The 19,384-nt window shown below is 38.5% G+C and overlaps 1 protein-coding gene across 1 annotated transcript in view; it reads right to left on the bottom strand.

Annotated features, from left to right (window-relative positions):
- Myo5a (myosin VA) overlaps positions 1 to 19,384 on the bottom strand; it is a 162,196-nt gene that overhangs the window by 83,714 nt on the left and 59,098 nt on the right. The window contains exons 6-11 of the mRNA XM_032911256.1: positions 12,478 to 12,621; positions 8,087 to 8,168; positions 7,233 to 7,340; positions 4,546 to 4,652; positions 1,741 to 2,006; positions 549 to 630 (exon numbers count right to left, since the gene is read on the bottom strand). Of these exons, the coding sequence (XP_032767147.1) occupies positions 549 to 630; positions 1,741 to 2,006; positions 4,546 to 4,652; positions 7,233 to 7,340; positions 8,087 to 8,168; positions 12,478 to 12,621 (789 nt within the window). The remainder of the gene's footprint in view (positions 1 to 548; positions 631 to 1,740; positions 2,007 to 4,545; positions 4,653 to 7,232; positions 7,341 to 8,086; positions 8,169 to 12,477; positions 12,622 to 19,384) is intronic.

Raw genomic sequence — 19,384 nt, 5'->3', positions numbered from 1 at the left:
AAGGACAGATTATTTTGAGAGAAATTTAGCATTCATTTCAGGCAAAGAACTCTCTCTATTTAGATTGGGTGATTCGGTGGTGACAAGTCTGTAATCCAGTACTTGGAGTGCAGAGGAAGGAGGTTAGCTCAAAGATAATATAGTGGTAGTGGGTGTATTCCAAAATACACCCACTACCACTGCCTCAGTGAAAAACAGCCTACTGAAAAAAAAACTTGTGAAATTCTGCCATCTTCCTAACACAGTAAACGGTGTTAGCTATAACCCCACCTACAGCTGGCTTCTAACAGCAAGTAGGAGCAGTGCTGGCATGCCCCACTCCCTGCATTTCTCATTCAAATTATTTTTTCAAAATGTCACTATTCCAAATAAGAAATAACTGCTAAACATTTTTTAATGTTATATCAATTTGTAACATTGTTCCAAACTGTAAATCCAATATAAGAATTACAGTTCAGGAGTTTATTTCAGACCAAGCTTCTCAAAAAAAAAAAAAAAAAAAAAAGAGAGAGAGACTAGGAATTCTATTCAAGAAAGAAAATTCTTACCATGTTGAATTGTTGCTGTAGCTTTTCATTTGCATAATTTATGCAGAACTGTTCAAAACTATTTATCTCAAATGTTTCAAATCTGTGATACCGAAAAAGTAAGGTAGGAAGAAAAGAAAAAAAAATAGTTTTAAAAAATATTTAAAATATACACACTTGGAAGAGAAAAATGGGAAGTCTCGTAACATTTTTACATTTTCTTTTACATTCAGATAAATGTCTAAGCTGGAAAGACAGAACAGGATGAGCTCCGCTGAGGCGAAGCTGCCCTTTGTACAACCCTGCCTAAGGACCAGCAGCCGTGGGATTCTGAGGCTCATTTATCCTCCAGCAGGAAACACTAGAACTATGCTAAAGCCACAGTTCCTGTCCATCTATACTCCACATTTCACACAGAAGCGGGAGGTAGAAACAGAAGCCTAATAAGTTCTTCTGAAAAACTAAACCAGAGAGTGAAAATTAGCTGCCAAACAAGTTTCAACATTTACAGAAGTGTATCCAGATAAGGCAACTAGAAATGAAATTATATTTTTAGAAATTCAGTAACTTATCAAATGAGAGTCTGAAAACCAATTAAGTCTACCTATTGGCTTAGTAGAAGGACTCTGGAGCTGAGTTAACTTTTGTTTAAGCAAATGTGTGATTTTTTGGTATCATTATACCTCCATCAAGATACTGGAATAGAAGCAGCAAACCACTGAACTAAGAACGGGACCCCATTTGGGGGAATTAGAGGAAGGATTGAAAGAGCTGAAGGGGCCTGCAACCCCATAAGAACAACAATGCCAACCAACCAGAGCTTTTAGGGACTAAACCACTACCCAAAGACTGTACGTGGACTGACCTAGGGCTCCAACTGCATATGTAGCAGAGGATAGCCTTGTTGGGCACCAGTGGAATGGGAAGCCCTTGGTCCTGCCAAGGTTGGATCCCCAGTGCAGGGGAATGTCAGGGTGGTGGTGGTAAGGGGGAGTGGAGGTGGGGGAACACCCTTATGGGGGAGGGGGAGGGACTAGGGGGCTTATGGACAGGAAACTGGGAAAGGGAATAACATTTAAAATGTAAATAAGAAATATATCCAATAAAAAAAAGATAGTGGAATAGAGAACAGAATTAAACAGTACTCAGGCAAACACCCCCAAATAAACAACTGCTTTCCAACAGGGTAGGCCAGCCGGCCAAAAGCACTTACCCATAAATGTCCAGCACGCCGATGAAAGAGTGCTGCTTGACAGCTGAATGGAGAGCCTGATTGACATGGCCGACAATCCAGTTAAAGAGCTTTGCATAGATATGCTTTGCTAAAGCATCTCGGGCATTTGTGGCCTGCAGCTTGGAGATGGGCTTGATGTATGTCTCTGTGGCGGTAGCTAGCTTTCGGTGGCAGAGCCAGTGACACATCTCTTCATAATCCACACCCATAAGATCACAGAAAACGATAAGAGGCTCGTGCTTGGGCTACAAAAGAGAATGTGTCGTTGTGTATAGCCAAATCAAAGAATAACTCCTGAAAAAGGTGACAAAATTCAGCAGTATTTCTGTTAAACGGACATCAACATCACTCATACCTGATCAGCATCTGGAAGTCACTTTGCAATCTCTGTAGGGCTCATTTTAAACAAAAAACTTTGTGGTTTTTCAAAGATTTGTCTGTACTTCTCTTAGGTCATATTCAATCACTCAGTCAGAAATCGGTCAACTAGTCATCAAATCTGTGCTATTAAACAAAAACAAGCATAGCTCCTGTGTGGTTTGAATGAGAATGGGCCTCAGCAGATCATGTATCTCAATACGTGATCCCCACTTGGTGGAACTGTTTGGAAATAATTGGGAGGTGTGTCATTCTTGAAGGAGGTATGTTACTGGGAGCAGATCTGGAGGTTTAAAATGCTCACACCACTCCCAGTGTCTCTTTATCTCTACCTTGAGCACGTGGATCAAGACATAAGCTCATGCCATTTACTGCCATGACTGTCTGCCTCTGACATGCTCCTTGTGTGACAGCCATGGACTCACTGTCTGAAACTGTAAACTCCAAATAAATTCTCTCTTCTATAAGTAGCCTTGTTCATGATGTCTTATCACAGCAAAACCCAGAGAGTCTAGTCTTACAGGACATACTTACTGATGTGTGAAACACTGAAAAGAGGCAGACACAGTGCTGAGACTCCATAGGAGGGGAGTTAGCTCTATCGAGCAAGGCAGGAGACAGTTACCTTAGATCATCGATTAGGTTAGGAAAGAATAGCAGGCACTTCTTGGTCAAGAGAAAAGCTATCTAAGATGAGGGTAACAGCAAAATTAAAAAAAAAAAACAACTGTAGTAGGAGGGAAACTAACAAGAGGAGGGAGTAAGGCTAAGTAAAGCAGAAAATGTACAAAATAAAGCCACGGAAATGGCTACTGAAGGTTTGAAGTAGACAGTCTGATGTCATTTGAGGGGCTTTCAGATTAGAATTCTTTAAGGACTAATGTATCCCTGAATCCTTTACATATCTTCTATGGATCTTATATGAACAGGTCTGATAAATACTTGTCTTGTTTAACATGAATCATGTGATATGTGGGCAGGTGTCCATTATCTCTCAGTAAAAACTGAGGAAATGAGATCCAAGAGAACAAACAACTTGACAACAACCACATGGCTAGTTTATATCAGCATTGTCATTAAAACCTTAGTTTCCTGATCATTTCTGGACCCTTCCCAGAAGGTAATCATTTCAGATTCAAATCAGAACTTTCACTTACAGCACCTACCAAGCATGAAGGAGTGATATGTGCTACAGCATGGACAAACTTTGAAAGACCACATATCACATGATTCAATTTCTATCAGTGTCCAGGAAACATAACTCTATAGAGGCAAGATGTAGACTCAGGTTGTCTGAATTGAGGAGAGAAGAGTACACGTTGGCAATAGGTAAGATGTATGTCCAAGCTTCATTTTGAAAGCATTTTAAGCTGCCTGTGGTGATGGTTGAACATATTTGTGAGCATACTCACACCTATATATTGGTGGTGGTAAGTAGATTATATCTCAATAGAGCTGTTTTTGAAAAAAAAACAACAAAAATCTGGTGCTAGGAGTGATTATGCATATCTGTAATTCCAGATTGTCACAAGTTTGAGGCCAGCCTGGGCCACAGGCAAGACTCGATCTTTAAAGGGGGGGGGTATTTTCTTAAAAGAAATAGAATTTTAAATCAGAGTTATCATTTTCTCCTTTAAAAAATACAAAGGCAAGACAGATGACTGAGTGAGTAAAAAAGCTTGCCGTGCAAGCCTGATGACCTACCCTGGGACCCAGACGAAGAGCTGGGCACGATGGCAACATCTGTAACCCCGGCCCTCCGTGATGGAATGGAAAATGAAGACAGCAGAACTGGCCAAAGGTTCCCAGAGTAGAATACCAGGTAGAATCGAGAGACCTGCCTCGATGGGATGGAAGGGGACAACCAACTCCCAAAAGCTGTACTTTGGATTCCACATGTGTGGCACACACACCAGCACTCACATACACACACACAAACAAATAAACACACACAAATAAAAACAATAAGGCTGAGAAGATAGGTCAGCAGTTAAAAGTGCTTGCTACATAGTATCAGGACTGGAGTTTGCATTCAACAACACGCAATAAGCCACTGCCTGAATCGCTAGCTCCAAGAGATCCAGTGGCCTCTTCTGGCCTGTGTACACATACAGGTTTGTGTGTACCTGTGTGCATATAAATGTGCACAAACACAGAATAAATAAAATAATAAACAAATATATGAAGAATTAAATCTACTGTAGATCTAGGTAGATGGCTCAGTAGATAAAGTAGACCTGAATTTGCCCCTCAGAACCATGTTCAAAAAGACTAACATGCTGGCATGTTACAAATACAGTGATTGCCTAGCTTGTGCAAAGGCCCCTAGCTTGTTCTAGCCCCAGTAGTAAAACAAGCAAAACTAGCAGACAAGCCACTGTCACACTGAGCTTGTTCTGAACTTACAGGTATTGTGCAGCTGTCTGAATCTCGAGACGCAAACCCAACATTGCCTAAGTGAAGAATGCCAGCAAGTATCCGAAAAATTCCCATTTGGTAAGACTCACTAATTCCTGAAATAGAGTAAATAAACAGGCACTTGATGTCAGAATAGCAACAAAATAATTATAAGAAAAATTTAAGTCTACTATTAATTCTTGATAGTCACATATAACAATACTTTGGAAGTTTCACAATGTGGGTTGTGGAGTGTGCCTAATACAGTCTTATGTTTTGCTACATCACATAGACAAGTGACTTCACAGTCTATGATTTGGTTTTCTCATTTGAGGAAGGGGGATAATTCCTCAAAGTGTGTTTGTAATATTAAATGAAATAAGTGTGCAGAACAGACCTGAACATGTTAGTTATTAAAAAAAAATACTATTATCACATCCTAGATATGTAAGTATTTTATTAGTATTATTCCTATTATGCTAATATAAATGCATATTGTAGTCCAATAAGGCTGACTTAATTTGGATTGTTGAATTTCTAATTAAGTACATTAATTAGAAATGAAAAAGATCCAAAAATTAGAAGTGTTCAGATGGTTTTTATATCCCAAGGTAATTAGTGAAGATCCAAACACAGCACTGGAATAAGACCAGTTGGATATTTTCTGGCTTTTACCAGATCTGGCTTCAATTTTTCAATAAAGAACAAAAGTTCTAGAATATTAAACAATTCTATAAGTAAAAGTGCAAAACTATTTAAAAACATTTTTATAAAGGGCAATTGAGAATTTACCTTATGGTAAATAGTTTTGCTATTTTCTACATTATGTAATGGCTCTTTCTTTCTCTTTCCTTCCTTCCTTCCTTCCTTCCTTCCTTCCTTCCTTCCTTCCTTCCTTCCTTCCTTCCTTTCTTTTCCTGAGACAAGGTCTTGTCTACGTAGCCCTGGTTGTTCTTTAACTCACTCTGTAGACTAGACTGGCCTCAAACTCTGAGATTCTCTTGCCTCTGCCTCTCAAGTGCTAGGGTTAAAGGAGTGTGCTACTATACATTTGTTGTACCTCCATAGTAAGGTTATAATAAGATCTCATGTCCAGGCAGCTTTCCTGAGCTTGGTACAAAATGGATGATACCCTTTTCTCAACAGGGCTTCCTCTCCCCTGCCTGATCTGGGGAGCCTGACCCCCAATCTTCTAACTGAGGAGTGTCACATGATCCTTGGGGGAAATTAAAAGTCCTGGAATCCCTCTCCGTGCAAATCAGACATCCATAGAACCTTAAGGCTCAGCTAATGAAACTCCACCCTAAGAAGAACACCTTCCTGCTATCCAATGTTCATATATATCTATCCCCTAATTCACCCAAATAAAGTGTATGTGCACAAGCTATTTCATTGAATACTGTCTGACAGGGCTATTCCATTGAATGTTGTCTAAAAGAACTGTGACACTAAGGAGCTGTAACACTGAAATCTTTGGAGAAGACCCCTACCCGACACCGCCCTCCAGCTTTCTGACCCCTTACCCTTCACCTTCCCACCTTCCCACACCCCACCCCACTCCACCCCTATCATTCCCTGCCAGACCAGGATCCTGTCCACCCACCAGTTCTAAACTTTGCTACATCCTTTCCCACCCGGTGTGTAGCAGTTCTGGATGCCCCAAGAGAAGAAGCAGAAAACAGAAACACAGCACTGTACTGGCCTTTTAAAACTCTTAAGTAAAGCAATACTGTCTGGGACTTAATGGGCACATGGATCAATTGTTGGCCCTGCTAAAATGCAGATTCTGAGTCCAAAGCTTTATGAAGTGGTAGGAAAGTCTGCATTTTTAGCAAGTCTTAAAATTATACTGGTTCAGGACCTAAGCTCCTTTACTAGAAGGTATATCTCTAAATACCAAAATATAGTATTTGAGTTACTTCTATTTTGAGATTTTTATTTTATTTTAAAAAAGGACACCTTTAAAAATTCAACTCTAAATATGAACTGATTGGCATTCAGATTTAACACTTTCAAATCACAAAGAGAACAGTGGTATCTGTTTCAAAAACACAGGAATAACAATATGTGCATGTATAAAATTCTCAAACAATAAGATTTTAAACTTCCTTTATCAAAAACAATGAAAACAGTAGAATACATGTGTTCTGTCACCATGCCAATTTAGTTTTGCTTCTTAGCATTTGTAAAGACCCTGAAGATAGCAATAAAGACAGCGCATCAAAGCCTGCACTGGCACAGAGGCTGAGGCAGAGGGATTGCAAATCCTAGACCAGGCTGGGATATGTGGTTAAAACCTATTTCCACACATTACCAACAAGAAAGCCAAACCACCCAACAGCCAAGACCCCCAGAATGTGTTTACACAAAACCCACTTCAATTAACTTCAAACCCTAGATTGTTTTAAACATTTAAGCTAAAAGTTAATCTTACCTCTCTACTGCTGAAATATGGTTTTAAAGTACAATTCAATAATCTTTGGTAAATTTACAAGGTTGGGCCACTATTACTACTATCTAATCCTAAAACCATTATAAAAAAATGACATGCCCATTTCTCTGAACGTGTTCCATACATGTGAAATCTCCCAGCTTTGTTTACCACCTAACACAACGACAAACCAATATTCCAAACTCAGACTACTTGAGGCCAGGTGACCAGCACTCCTAAGAGTCCCAGACTGAGACGACATTACCCAGCAGAGTGCAGGCCTGCCTGGTGTGCGCCATCTCCTTCGCATCGTCCACTCCTTCTATCATGGGGCTGCCTCCTTGCTTCGTGTAATGGAAACTATCTGCATTTCCTGCAGCAAAGGAAAGAAAAGTTCTTAGTCTATGAGAAGGTTGGACTTCAACCCTACAAATATGCTGAATTATAGGCAGTGACAGCACACTGATTACACACACACACACACACACACACACACACACACACACACACACACACACAGTTTAGAGTCTGCCCAGTGTACACTCATATTCTAATATAAGATTCAAGATTTTATCTTAACTGGTGAAATAAATAGTGCTTTTCTTTGGATTTAGTTCCAAACAAACTACTAGGACTGTTTCCTCTTTCATCAGAACAGTTTTCAAGTATATATAAAAACAGAGAGATGAGTCAGGCAGTGGAGGCACATAACTTTAATCCCAGCCCTTGAGACATGGAGGCAGCTGGATAGCTGTGAGTTCCAGGCCAGCCTGCTCTACAGAGCAAAGGACAACCAAGGAAACACAAAGAAATCCTGTCTCAAAATGAAATGAACAAAACAAAGCAAACCCCAAGATAAACAAACAAAAATAGCAGAGAGGCTAGAACCTGAACCTATCTATTTCTTACCTACCTTAACCAGCTCCGACAAGGCCAATCCTGTACCTCATAGAGCCACCCATCCCTACCATGGGGGTTTCTAAGCCAGATGCAGACCTCCAAGAATCATTTTCTTCATAAATATTTTAGTATGAAAAAGGAATTTTTTTTACAAGCTTGAAAATTCAACACTTAACAGAAAAGAACACCAATACAAGAAACGTAGTGTCATATGCATACCTAACCGCAGCATCCTAAACTCAGGTAGCTTTGCCGAAGCACAGAGCTGATAGAAGATGTGGTAGTTTCTCTCCTCTTCTGCCTTTGAAATAAGAAGAGTTTTCAGTTGTGGTATTTTAATATAAAACTCAGGAAAACCTATGATAACCTAAATTTTAATATTTAATTATCTCAGTAAACCCCCACATTTTATAAAACTGATTCAAATAATTAGCCCTTAACGATTTAGAGTATAGCTAGGTTATTTACAGTATAGCAAGATAGGAGGATGGCTTGAGGCTTGAGAATTGAAGCCAGACTGGGCAAAGCAGTAATACTCTGTCTCTTGAAAAATAACGAGTAAGTAATGTACATGTACTAGTCATTCAGTACAATACAAGCTGGCAAGGATTTTAAGGTTTTTAGTGTTACAGTCTAAACCCACAACCTTGGTCGCCCTAGACAAGTGTTCCCTATCAATGCACTACATCTCAAGTCCAATTTTGACCTTTTATTTTGAGACAGTCTTGTTTAAATATCCTGGCTCTGAATCACTCTGTAGATCAGACAGCCCTTGAACTTGTGAGTCTCTGGATTCAGCCTCCAGAGAGGCCTATACCACTGAGCCTAGCTTAGGAATGTTTTCTGAATTAGTGAACAACTTGATAGATAACCACAATCATTAGACACCAGTGATTCTGGGGAAACTAAAATAATTTTTTGGTGGACTCACCATGATTTTCTATTAGTAACTTCTAGATTCATAGTAGTCTTAATACTGTCAAAAAGAGAATAATCTCTTCCTTGCCATTTTAGTGATGATCTCTTATGACTATAATAAATCCATAAACTTACTGTCTCTATACATTTATATATTATAAACTTTGTAGTATGATATATATACATATTATATATATTTTCCTATCAACAATAATTTGATGAAATAAAAATAATGATTTATACTCTATAATCGAGTTTTAGTATTTCCTTAGTCTTCTTCTATAGACACACCTAGAGTACAGTTGTAAAAATTACTGCGCATACGAAGCTGCAGACTAAAATCCAGTCAGCACAGTTTTAGATTTTGCAGTATATCCATGTCAATAAAGATTAGTGATAATAAGGTTAATGGAATTCTTAAAACCTAAAGGCATCAGTGACTACTGAAGGGACATAGGACACTGAACAAACATACCAATGATTGATCACAAGCACAAGCAGGCAAGAGGTCAGGTGGTTCAGCACACAGACACTAGAAAAGCAGGTGGGTCTGCAGAAACACCATGGTCATCTTCGTACAGCATGGCTAACGCTTGGCCTACCTATTTTGACTGTAATTAATTGGCCATAATGAACATTCTCAATGTTCTAGACTCTAGAGACTGGGGAGCTGCAAGGCTTACTGCCACACCTAATGGTAAGGATTAAGCCTTACCACTCCTCAGTAGGCAGTCCTAGCCGCCAGTCAACACACTGACCAAGGTCAGTCTCCCACCTTTGTTACCTTTGCTCACAATCCTACAAATTTCTTTTTTCAAAGATTAATGTTTACTTTATGTATATAGGTGTTTTGCCTGTATATATATCATGTACCACATGTATATGGTATATATAGAAGCTAGGAGAGGGTTTGAAACCCCTGGGACTAGAGTTATAGACCGTTGGGAGCCATCATATATGTATTGGGATTTGAACTCAGGTCCTTTCTTAACCTCTGAATCATGTCATTAGTCCCACATTCCTACACATTTCTACATGGACTCCATCCATTTCTGTTTCATTCATTCTTTTTTCTCACTAATAGACAATTTAAAAAAAATCCTCTATGTGAATAATACTGTTGTTTGTAACTTAAATACTAGAGTAATAGTGGAGGGCAGTTATTGCCTTACTATCAATATCAAATACTATAAGTTTATACATATCAAGTAGTATAATTTATTTAAGATTAAGTATTTAATCAAGCACAATCCCAAAGTCAAAGCCAGGGTCTCTGGGCACTCCAACTCATGACTCTTGGTATGTGCTAGACAACTTCAAAGCCACAACAGACTTGGGCAATAAAAGATTGAACCCTGCCATTTAGAGTATTTGAATTTTAATGATGTGGCATTTAGCATATGGGTCACTGAAACTCTGGGTATCAGTATGAGGTATTCAGTGGGTCACCAGGAACCACATACTGACTTTTTTTATGATAATCTACACTGCCTAGTGTGCCTACAATATATGATTATACACCAGCTAGTGCTATAAATGTGTAACATGTCTCCCTTAGAAAGGAGCAACAATTTAAGTGTCAACAAAATCCTTCACTAATATTCCACTACAGTTTTGGTGGCAGTTTACAACCAGGTTCCAAAGATTTTCTTTTAGCTCTGTGGCAGAACAGAGCTGGGCTGAAACATCAGGATTAACAGGCAGAATGCCAGTCTGCACAAGAGTGCTGGAAGCCCTTCCTTCCTGGGTTTCTTCTAAAGAGTATGTACACAAGAAGCCTTGCCGTTGGAACTTGGGACTGATATTATGTAAATATTCTATAATAGATCGGGGCCACACGGCTCAGAACTTGCTGAGTTCTTTCCTCGGCTCATTAGCCCACTTCCATTCCTTGGATGTTTTTCCTTAATGAGCTGTCTGTTTCTATTTCTAACCATGTCCCTTCACAATCCTTTGCTCTAGGGTACAAGAGCCTAGAATCGGGTGCCTCAGAACTTAGATCTGGAGCTCAACACTCCTAAGCACACTTTTCCTTTAACTGTCTGACATCCATGCCTAGCTTCAAAGGCCTGACTTTTCTCTATCTCCCTCCTCCAGGTGGCTGCTAGGACTCTGAGCTTTCCTCAATTGATGCTTTACTTGCAAACTTTAATAAAATTATCCTCAAGCCTCTGAGTCCATTTTTCAACTATCTTAATAAGGCTAAGAACTCAAAGAAATTCCTCCTTTATAATTTCCCTGATAATATTACTATCCTACCCAAATAATGTTATATCCTAAGAATCAAAAAGAAGGAAAGAAGACAGGTATATTTTTTTTCTTGAGCAGAGTTCAAATTGTAACTCTTTGAAGACATACATAAATGCTTTCTTAATCAGTTGGAAAATACAGAGACAAGACTAAATAGCACCTCTTTTTAACTAACCTTTTCAATAAGCATCTTACAAGAAAGTCAAAACCACTATACCAGATTCATAAAGACAAACACTGCATTCTTTCTGTTGTATGCAGAATACAGATTTAAATATAAATAAATGGATAAAGAAATATAAATAAATGTATAATACATGCACATATATAAAACAACATGAACACTCACCATGAAAGTACTATAGAGACTATGATGAGGAATAGCATCTAAAATAGGGCATGGTGAACAGGAGGTCATGGAGTAGAGCAGATATAACATGTTTTCTTTAACATGCATAATCTAACTTTAAGATATAGATAGATATGCATACACATATATATGAATGAAAGTAGACCAGCAAGAGAAAGGAAGGACAGCAGAGAGTAGAGGAATGGTATGGACCTAGGAACAATTACATAAATGTGCATGGATAGCATAGTGAAATCCATTATTTTGTACAGTAACTGAAAAGTTAATAAAATGTGAAACATTACACCGACACCAGTGCCCACTCTCAAGGACTATTGAGTTAAAGAGGTTGTCCCTACTTCTGACACAGCAGTTTGCCTTTCACATGGTTCCAGCCAAGTGTGACTTATAGTAATACTGTGGGAATATGCTCAAGAGTACTATGAAATAAAGTATATCATACTAGCAGGCAAGGGCTCTATTGTTTAGTATGTCTTTTTCCTTGGGCATAAAGTGATCTTCATCTTGGAGAAGAGATTATGTTGGCCATGGAAACTAACTGAGCAGAATCCTAAAGTAGCTGTGTGTAAGGTAATGGCAATGAAGTTGAGATATACCCTAGTAGAAAGAGGGAAACTGGGGTCACAGAAGCTTTAGCTCATAGTGCAGCCATTACTTTCTGCTTTGTCTGCTTCAGAACAAATGATCTTGGGAGATATTAGGAAACAAACAAACAAAAAAAACAACAACGAAAAACCAAAAACACAACAACAACAACAACAACAACAACAACAAAAAAACCAAAAACCTGAAGGTCAACTGAAAGGGGGCTCTATGATGCAGCATCCATGAGATTGTAAACCATTATGGGTGGAAATTTATGGTGATAGACCTGCTTTAGGGTTAACCATCTATGTAAATAAGCCTAATAAACTCATTGGTTAGTCAAATTAGACTCCCATAATTTTTATTCTGTCCTTGGTGCCTTCTTTTGGGTGTTTGCACTTATCTCCCCAAGAAAACTTTACATAGCAGTAATTATAAAATCATCCTAAAACACGCAGGTATTTGAATGTGTGCGCATCTGACTTACCTGGAACACCACTCTGGATTTCTCTAAAAGGTAAGTTCTCATATTGGCACCGATGATTCGATATCTCTTGTCAAAACCAATTTCAATATACTTCCCAAACCGGCTGCTATTATCATTCCTGGTTGTTTTAGCATTTCCAATTGACTAAAAAACAAAAGAGAAAACAAGATCTTAGAAAGGCAATGCATGGCATTTACAAAGCTTACTCAGAGAGAGAAGGAACAGAATTTAACTCTTCCATTTTTAGTGATTCTTTTAAGATGAGAACCAATTCTGCCCCTGTAGGAGGCACAAGTGTCTGCTTTGCCCCCAGCTGCACTGGTAAACACCAATAATCTTTCTTCGCCTTGTTATTCTCTGACATGCATTTCAGAAGCAGAAGGACTGATGAACACAGCGGTGGTGAAGTTTTCCTACACCATCTGGGGTATACAAACATTCATGTGAGCCAAGGGCTGGAGCTGCCAGAGCAAAGCCTTGTTCTTAGACTCCAAAAACTCAGAAGACTGCCTTATGTAAGTGAAATCACTAAGTCAAAAAAATATTCCTGAAAATGCTGGTTTTGTATAAAAGGCCTCTTTAGAACTAGGCAGTGCTATCATTTATCCTATAGCAACAAAGGACAAATGATACTGCTTATAAGCAGAGTATTAGTATTATCCATTCTACTAATTGGTTACATTTTGAGGCAGCACCTCACATACCACAGGCTAGCCAGGAAGGAGTTCCTTATGTAGCTAAAGATGCCATTAAACTTACATCCTCTTGCTTCTACTTCCCAAATGCAGAAGGAATAGGCATGTGTCACCATGCCTGGCTTTATGCACTCAATTTAAATGCTATTTCCAGAAACAAGAAGTAAAAACATGTCTCTTTCTTGTATATATTGTGACTGTGTGTATGTGTACGAGTACATTCGTGCAGTTGCACTGTGCATGTATGTGTGTGTGTACAAGAAGCCCAATGATTAATATCAGCTGTTTCCACTTTATTTACTGAGGTAGGACTCAACCCAAAGCTTACTGACAATTCAGATTATCTAGATACCCATCTTGCCCTTGGAATCCTGTCTCTACCTCCTAAGCACTAGAATTACAGGCAGGCCACCAAAAATAGCTTTTCTTTATGTTTATGTTTTTATGGGTTTTTTTGTTTGTTTGTTTTGTTTTCGAGACAAAGTATATGGCTATCCTAGAACTCATTATGGAGACCAGGCGGGCCCCAAACCCAAGGATCCACCTGCCTCTGTCTCTCAAGTGCTGGGATTAATGGCATGTGCTACTACTGCCTGGCTAAACCCAGCTTTTCAATGGAGGTGTTTAAGACCTACAGTCTAGTTTGCATGCTTACAGGGTAAGCACTTCATCTATCGAGCCACTCCTCCAGAACCCATTTGGGTTTTGTTGTTTTGGGTTTTTTTTGTTTGTTTGTTTACCTGCTTTAAAGACAGACAGGGTCTCATGTGGTCCAGGTTCATTCTGAACTTGCTATGTAGTTGAGGATAACCTTGAGCTCCTGATCCTCCTGCTCTGCTGTAGAGTGCTAGGATTGCAGGCATGTGCACAAGTCTTTGTTCATGTTAAGAAGGCCCTCTTCCAAATGAGTAACATCTGCAGCCCAACATTGATTTTAATAGTTTTATCTAACTTGTAAATATTTTCAATCAAGTACTGAGAATGTAATTTTCTACCAAATATTGTTCATAACCTTAATTTTTTGATGGCATATGTCTGCTTTTTAACTTAATGACATGCTTCTGTAACTCTTTAAAGTCAAAACAAAAACAATAGTATAGTTAGAAGAGCAAGCATTCACATAATACATATATTAAACATTGTATAACTTGATTCCAAATAAGATTAATGTTTATCCCTTGTGCAAAGTCTGTTAGGATCAGTATATGCAAACCACAGCAAACAGAGAGATGTGAAAATGGTATAGACTGTTAGGAGAGAGAACAAGTTTCAGGGATTGAAAAGAAAATAGGACCCTAGCTGGCTGTAGGAGTCAACATACTTGAGTTAGTATTTAAAGGAAATATAGTGCCATAATTTGTGTTGGTTATGAAGATACTATTAGAATTTGGATTATCACTTTTAAAACATTTTGGAAAAGGAATAAAAATGACTGAAAACTACCTAGCAAAATACAGTGATTTAACATAGCTTAGGATAATTTAACTAGACAGACACTTACTTAGAAATTATACACTCAAGTGAGCGTGTGTGTGTGTGTGTGTGTGTGTGTGGTGTGTGTGTGTGTGTGTGTGTGTGTGTGTGTGTGTGTGTGTGTGTGTGTGCTGGCTGTGTTTTAATACCCAATGACATTGCTGTATAAGCAAACTCAGAAAATAAACCTTTCATTCAATGACAAGGGCCTTGGATTACTGACTGGCCAAAGATCCTACTGCAATAGTAGTTGGTGAAGATATTGCCTTTAGTGGAGTTCTCCGATGTACTGTTCATTTATGAGACAAATGTGGAAATGTCTTAAGAGTCCATTGTGTGAACAAGAGTTTAAAAGTGGAATTGATCACTGGTGCTGCTGCCATTGCTGAAATTCAGTTTGCAGATTATGCTTTCCTTGCTTTTGATCAGATTGGAGCTGCCAAATGTCACTATTGCTCTGGGTTCTTTTCGATTGTGAAGGCCTCACCATCAGGCCCACAGGTCTTTCTTTCATTCTCAGAGACCTGAAGTCTGTTTGCCAATTGCTCAGGGACCAGGGTTATTATACCCAGAACCCCTTTCCAAGATGAAACACTTCTGTTGTCATAGAGAATAAAAAAATCCACGTACATTTTTGAGCCTAAGTAGTATTGTATACTTACATTCTATACCATTTTCACATCTGTCTGTCTGCTGTGGTTTTAAACATTTAAAGAATAGCAGTAGTCTCCCAGAGACTAAACCACCATCCAAAGAGTACACATGGACAGACCCATGGCTCCAGCTGCATTTGTGGCAGAGGGTGGCCTGGTTGGGAACCAATGGGAAGAGAAGCCCTTGGTCCTGCCAAGGCTCGACATCCCAGTGTTGGGGAATGTCAGAGCGGGGAAGCAGGTACAGGTATGTGGATGGGTGGGGGTGCACCCTCCTAGGTGAAGGGGGAGGGAGGATGGGATAGGGGATTTATGGACAGGAAACCAGGAAAGGGGATAACATTTGAAATGTAAATAAATAAAATATCCAATAAAAATGAAATGTAAAGCTGATACCTACTTGAAATAAAATTGTGACCCTGGAATGAAAAAAAAAACAAAACAAAACAAAAAAAAAAGAATAGCAGTAGTGTAACAGGTTCTCATAGTACTGTGCTCTGCTGCAGGCTAAAGCCCTCCAGGCAGGCAGTGATGTAACTTTGGTTGTCTGGAGCACACAGGTTTATCAGATTTGAGAGGTGGCTTCCATGGCATGAGAAAAACTTGGTGTGATTTGTGAAATTGCTGATGTGTGGACTAAAGTGCCTCAGAACATAGATATACTTGATAAGTTGGTGTTTAAAACAAGGTGCCTGAAGCTGGAGAGTTAGCTCACTGGTTAAGAGCATTCCCTACTCATGCAGAGGACCTGGATTCAATTTCCAGCACTCACATGGTGGCTCACAATCAACTATAACTCTAGTTCCCAGGGATCAGATGCAGTCTTCTGGCCTCTATGAGTAATGTATGAACATGGTATATATACATATGATAAAGACCTATCCATGTAAAACAAAAAACAAACAAGTCAGAATATTTGAAGAACAAACTAGAATGCCTGCTGACTAGTCACATGGCTCTTGATGGGTGCTTCACATCCAAGATCAGCTCCATAGTCCAGGAACAAAGCTTTTAAACCTACAAGCTCCCATTTCCAGTGTGTGGATATGATGCTCTTATTTTCTCATGTTTTTAGCCATTTTACATCCCAGACAAATGGAAGTACTGCAATGCCCTCAGAAGATAATCAACTACCGATCACAAAGAACACCAGGGAAGTTGTGACTAGACGTGGAAACGTTTTCAATTCTTTCATATTGCTTTAGACTTATCTCCTCTTAAGGTTTTAGCTTTTTGGAATGAACCATCATGGGTACTGGCTAGAGAGTTGCAAAGTACTTATTGTATTAATTAATAAAAGTGGATTGATTTCCATTGGGTATTTTAGAGTAACTTTCTCAAGTGTTCAACAGATGATAATTTTATGAACTGTTTAATGACTATAATTATTATGTATGGTTGTTGTACTTTTAAAAAGAAGTCACATTGCAAAAAAAAAATCTAAAATGTCTTTTTGTGAGCAGACTGAATCCAATCAGTGATGCCCACATGTTTATGGGTGTAATGTCACCTACTGAAGCATGGGCAATCTAGCAGGAGTCACACCCAGAAGGAAACTGAGTCTTCATTCCTCAACAGCCATCAACTACCAAGAGCTCTTCAACCTGGGGTAGGGCATCATGAATTCCTCCACCATTCTTACTGGGATTTTGACTTGCTTAAACTTGTACTGGTCTCACACAGGCAATCACATCTGCTGAGAGTTCATGAGTACAGCTCTGCTACGTCCAGAAGACACTGTTTGATAGCCGTCTTCCTCACGCTCTGCTCTTACAATCTTTCTGCCCCCTCTTCTGTGATGTTCCTGGGCATTGGGGAAGGAGTGTAAATACAGATGTCCCACTGAGGGCTGAGCGCTTCACAGTCATTTATTCTCTGTACTCTGATCAATTGTGACTTATCTCACCCTTCCTGGCATACAGAAAATGTACTATTCCATATGTTTTTTGATGTTTTATTTTAAAATGAGATTAATAATAAATACAGAATTTTCAGTGGAAAAGATACATTCTGTCAAAAAGTAGACAAAAGGTTACCTGCAGTAAAAGAAGGAGCATTGATGATATCATTGAGTGCTTACCAAGCCCTGCCCTATGTAATTTCCTTTTTGTATCTAACTAAGTCAATTAGGGAAAAATGGTCTACAATTTATTCTCTTTAAAACTCTATTGTCCAATTCTCATACTACACTGGTTAAAACAACACTACATACTGTGAGAACAGGGTAGAGTAGGGCTAAAGCAGACCTTTTTGTCATTCAGTAAAACAATTAAACACACACAAAAAAAATGGTTGACAAAGCAATGGAATCAGTGTGAAACTGAGTAGGCCGTTTAATTTTTCTGAGAAACATTAGTGCTGCCAGAGGGGTGGGTAAGCTTATGAAAGTAAAAAGAGAAATACTGGGATAGCAGGTACAAGTGATGGAGCAGGAGGCTGGGAGGGCAGTACAGGTACGAGTTGGGGAGCAGAGACTCAATCTAAGTTAATTATGCAGGAAAATGACATAAAAGAGCCTTGCTGGGTTGTATGTTAACTAATAAATTTTTAAAACAAAATTAAAACATTGGGGGCTGCAAAGATGGCTTAGCAGTTAAAGACACTGGTTGCTCTTCAGAGGAAAGAGGTTTGATTCCCAGCACCCATGTGGTGGCAGACTACTGTTTCTAACTCCAGTCCCAGAACATATATGATGCCCTCACCTTTCTGCAGGCACCAGGCAAGCATGTGGTGGACATACACAATGCAGGTAAAACACCATATACATAAAATAAAAATTTTAAAGAAAAGAGATGATTCTAAGTCTAGGGCTTTATTTGGAAAGATGTATCTTCGTCCACATCCTCTAGTTGTTTCTTCTGTCTTGTAAGTACCATACCCATAACACTAGAGTGTTATTTTCATTTCAATCAGCAAGAAATTAATACACCGAAGGAAAGGGTTATTGATGTGATTCAGTTGAACCATCCCTGATTCTCTGAGATCAAGTGAATTTGATCATGGTGGATAATTTCTTTGATGTATTCTTGAATTCAGTTTGCAAAATATCTTATTGAGAATTTTTATAACCATGTTCATCAGAGATTCTAGGTTATAATTAACTTTTTGTTGAGTCTTTGTCTAATTTTGGTATCACAGTTAAAAATATTTAGAAATTGTATTTATTTTCTATTATATTAAATAATTTGAAGAGTATTGGTGTTATTTCTTCTCTGAAGATCCGGTAGAATTCTATCCTGAATCCATCTAGGCCCGAGCTTTGTTTATTTGAGAGGTTTTGAATTTTTTTTTTAAAGATTTATTTATTATACATAAGTACACCGTAGCTGTCTTCAGACACACCAGAAGAGGGCATCAGATCCCATTACAGATGGTTGTGAGCCACCATGTGGTTGCTGGGAATTGAACTCAGGACCTCTGGAAGAGCAGTCGGTGCTCTTAACCGCTGAGCTATCTCTCCAGCCCGGTTTTGAATTTTTTTATTTGGGAAGTTTTATTTCTATATTATTGGATGTTAATATTATTTCTATATTATTGGGTCTATTTAAATTATTAATTTCATCTTGATTTAGCTTTTGTAGTCCATACATATCTAGAGATTCATTCATTTCTTTTAAAATTTTCCAGTTTTGTGAAATAAAACAATTTTTAAGGATGTCCTTATAATTCTCTGAATTTCTTCAATCTCTGTTGTAATATCTCCCTTTTATTTCTAATTTTATTAATTTGGATTTACTTGAAAGGTCTCTCAATCTTTTTATTCTTTTTCAAGGAAGAACTCATCATTTATTTGATTTTCTTATTATTTTTCTTCATTTCTATTTCATTCATTCATTTCAGCCCCAAGTTTGATTATCTCTTCCTGCCTGCTTTCTTGGGAGTTGTTTGTTCTTGTTTTTTTCAAGGCTTTCAAATGTGTACTTAAACTATGAATTTGAGATCTCTCAAGTTATTGATGCAGTCACTCCGTGGTATAATCTTTCTCTTTACTGTATTTCACAGATTTTGGCATGTTGTGTTTGCCTCTTCAATCAATTTTAGGAATTTGTAAAGTTTTCTTCTTGATTTCTGATTTGACCCAATTAT

This window comes from Rattus rattus, chromosome 8 (assembly GCF_011064425.1).
Source record: "Rattus rattus isolate New Zealand chromosome 8, Rrattus_CSIRO_v1, whole genome shotgun sequence".
NCBI classification, from domain to species: Eukaryota; Metazoa; Chordata; class Mammalia; order Rodentia; family Muridae; genus Rattus; species Rattus rattus.
Note: the sequence above shows the minus strand (reverse complement) of the source record. Positions and strands in the feature narration are given on the sequence as shown.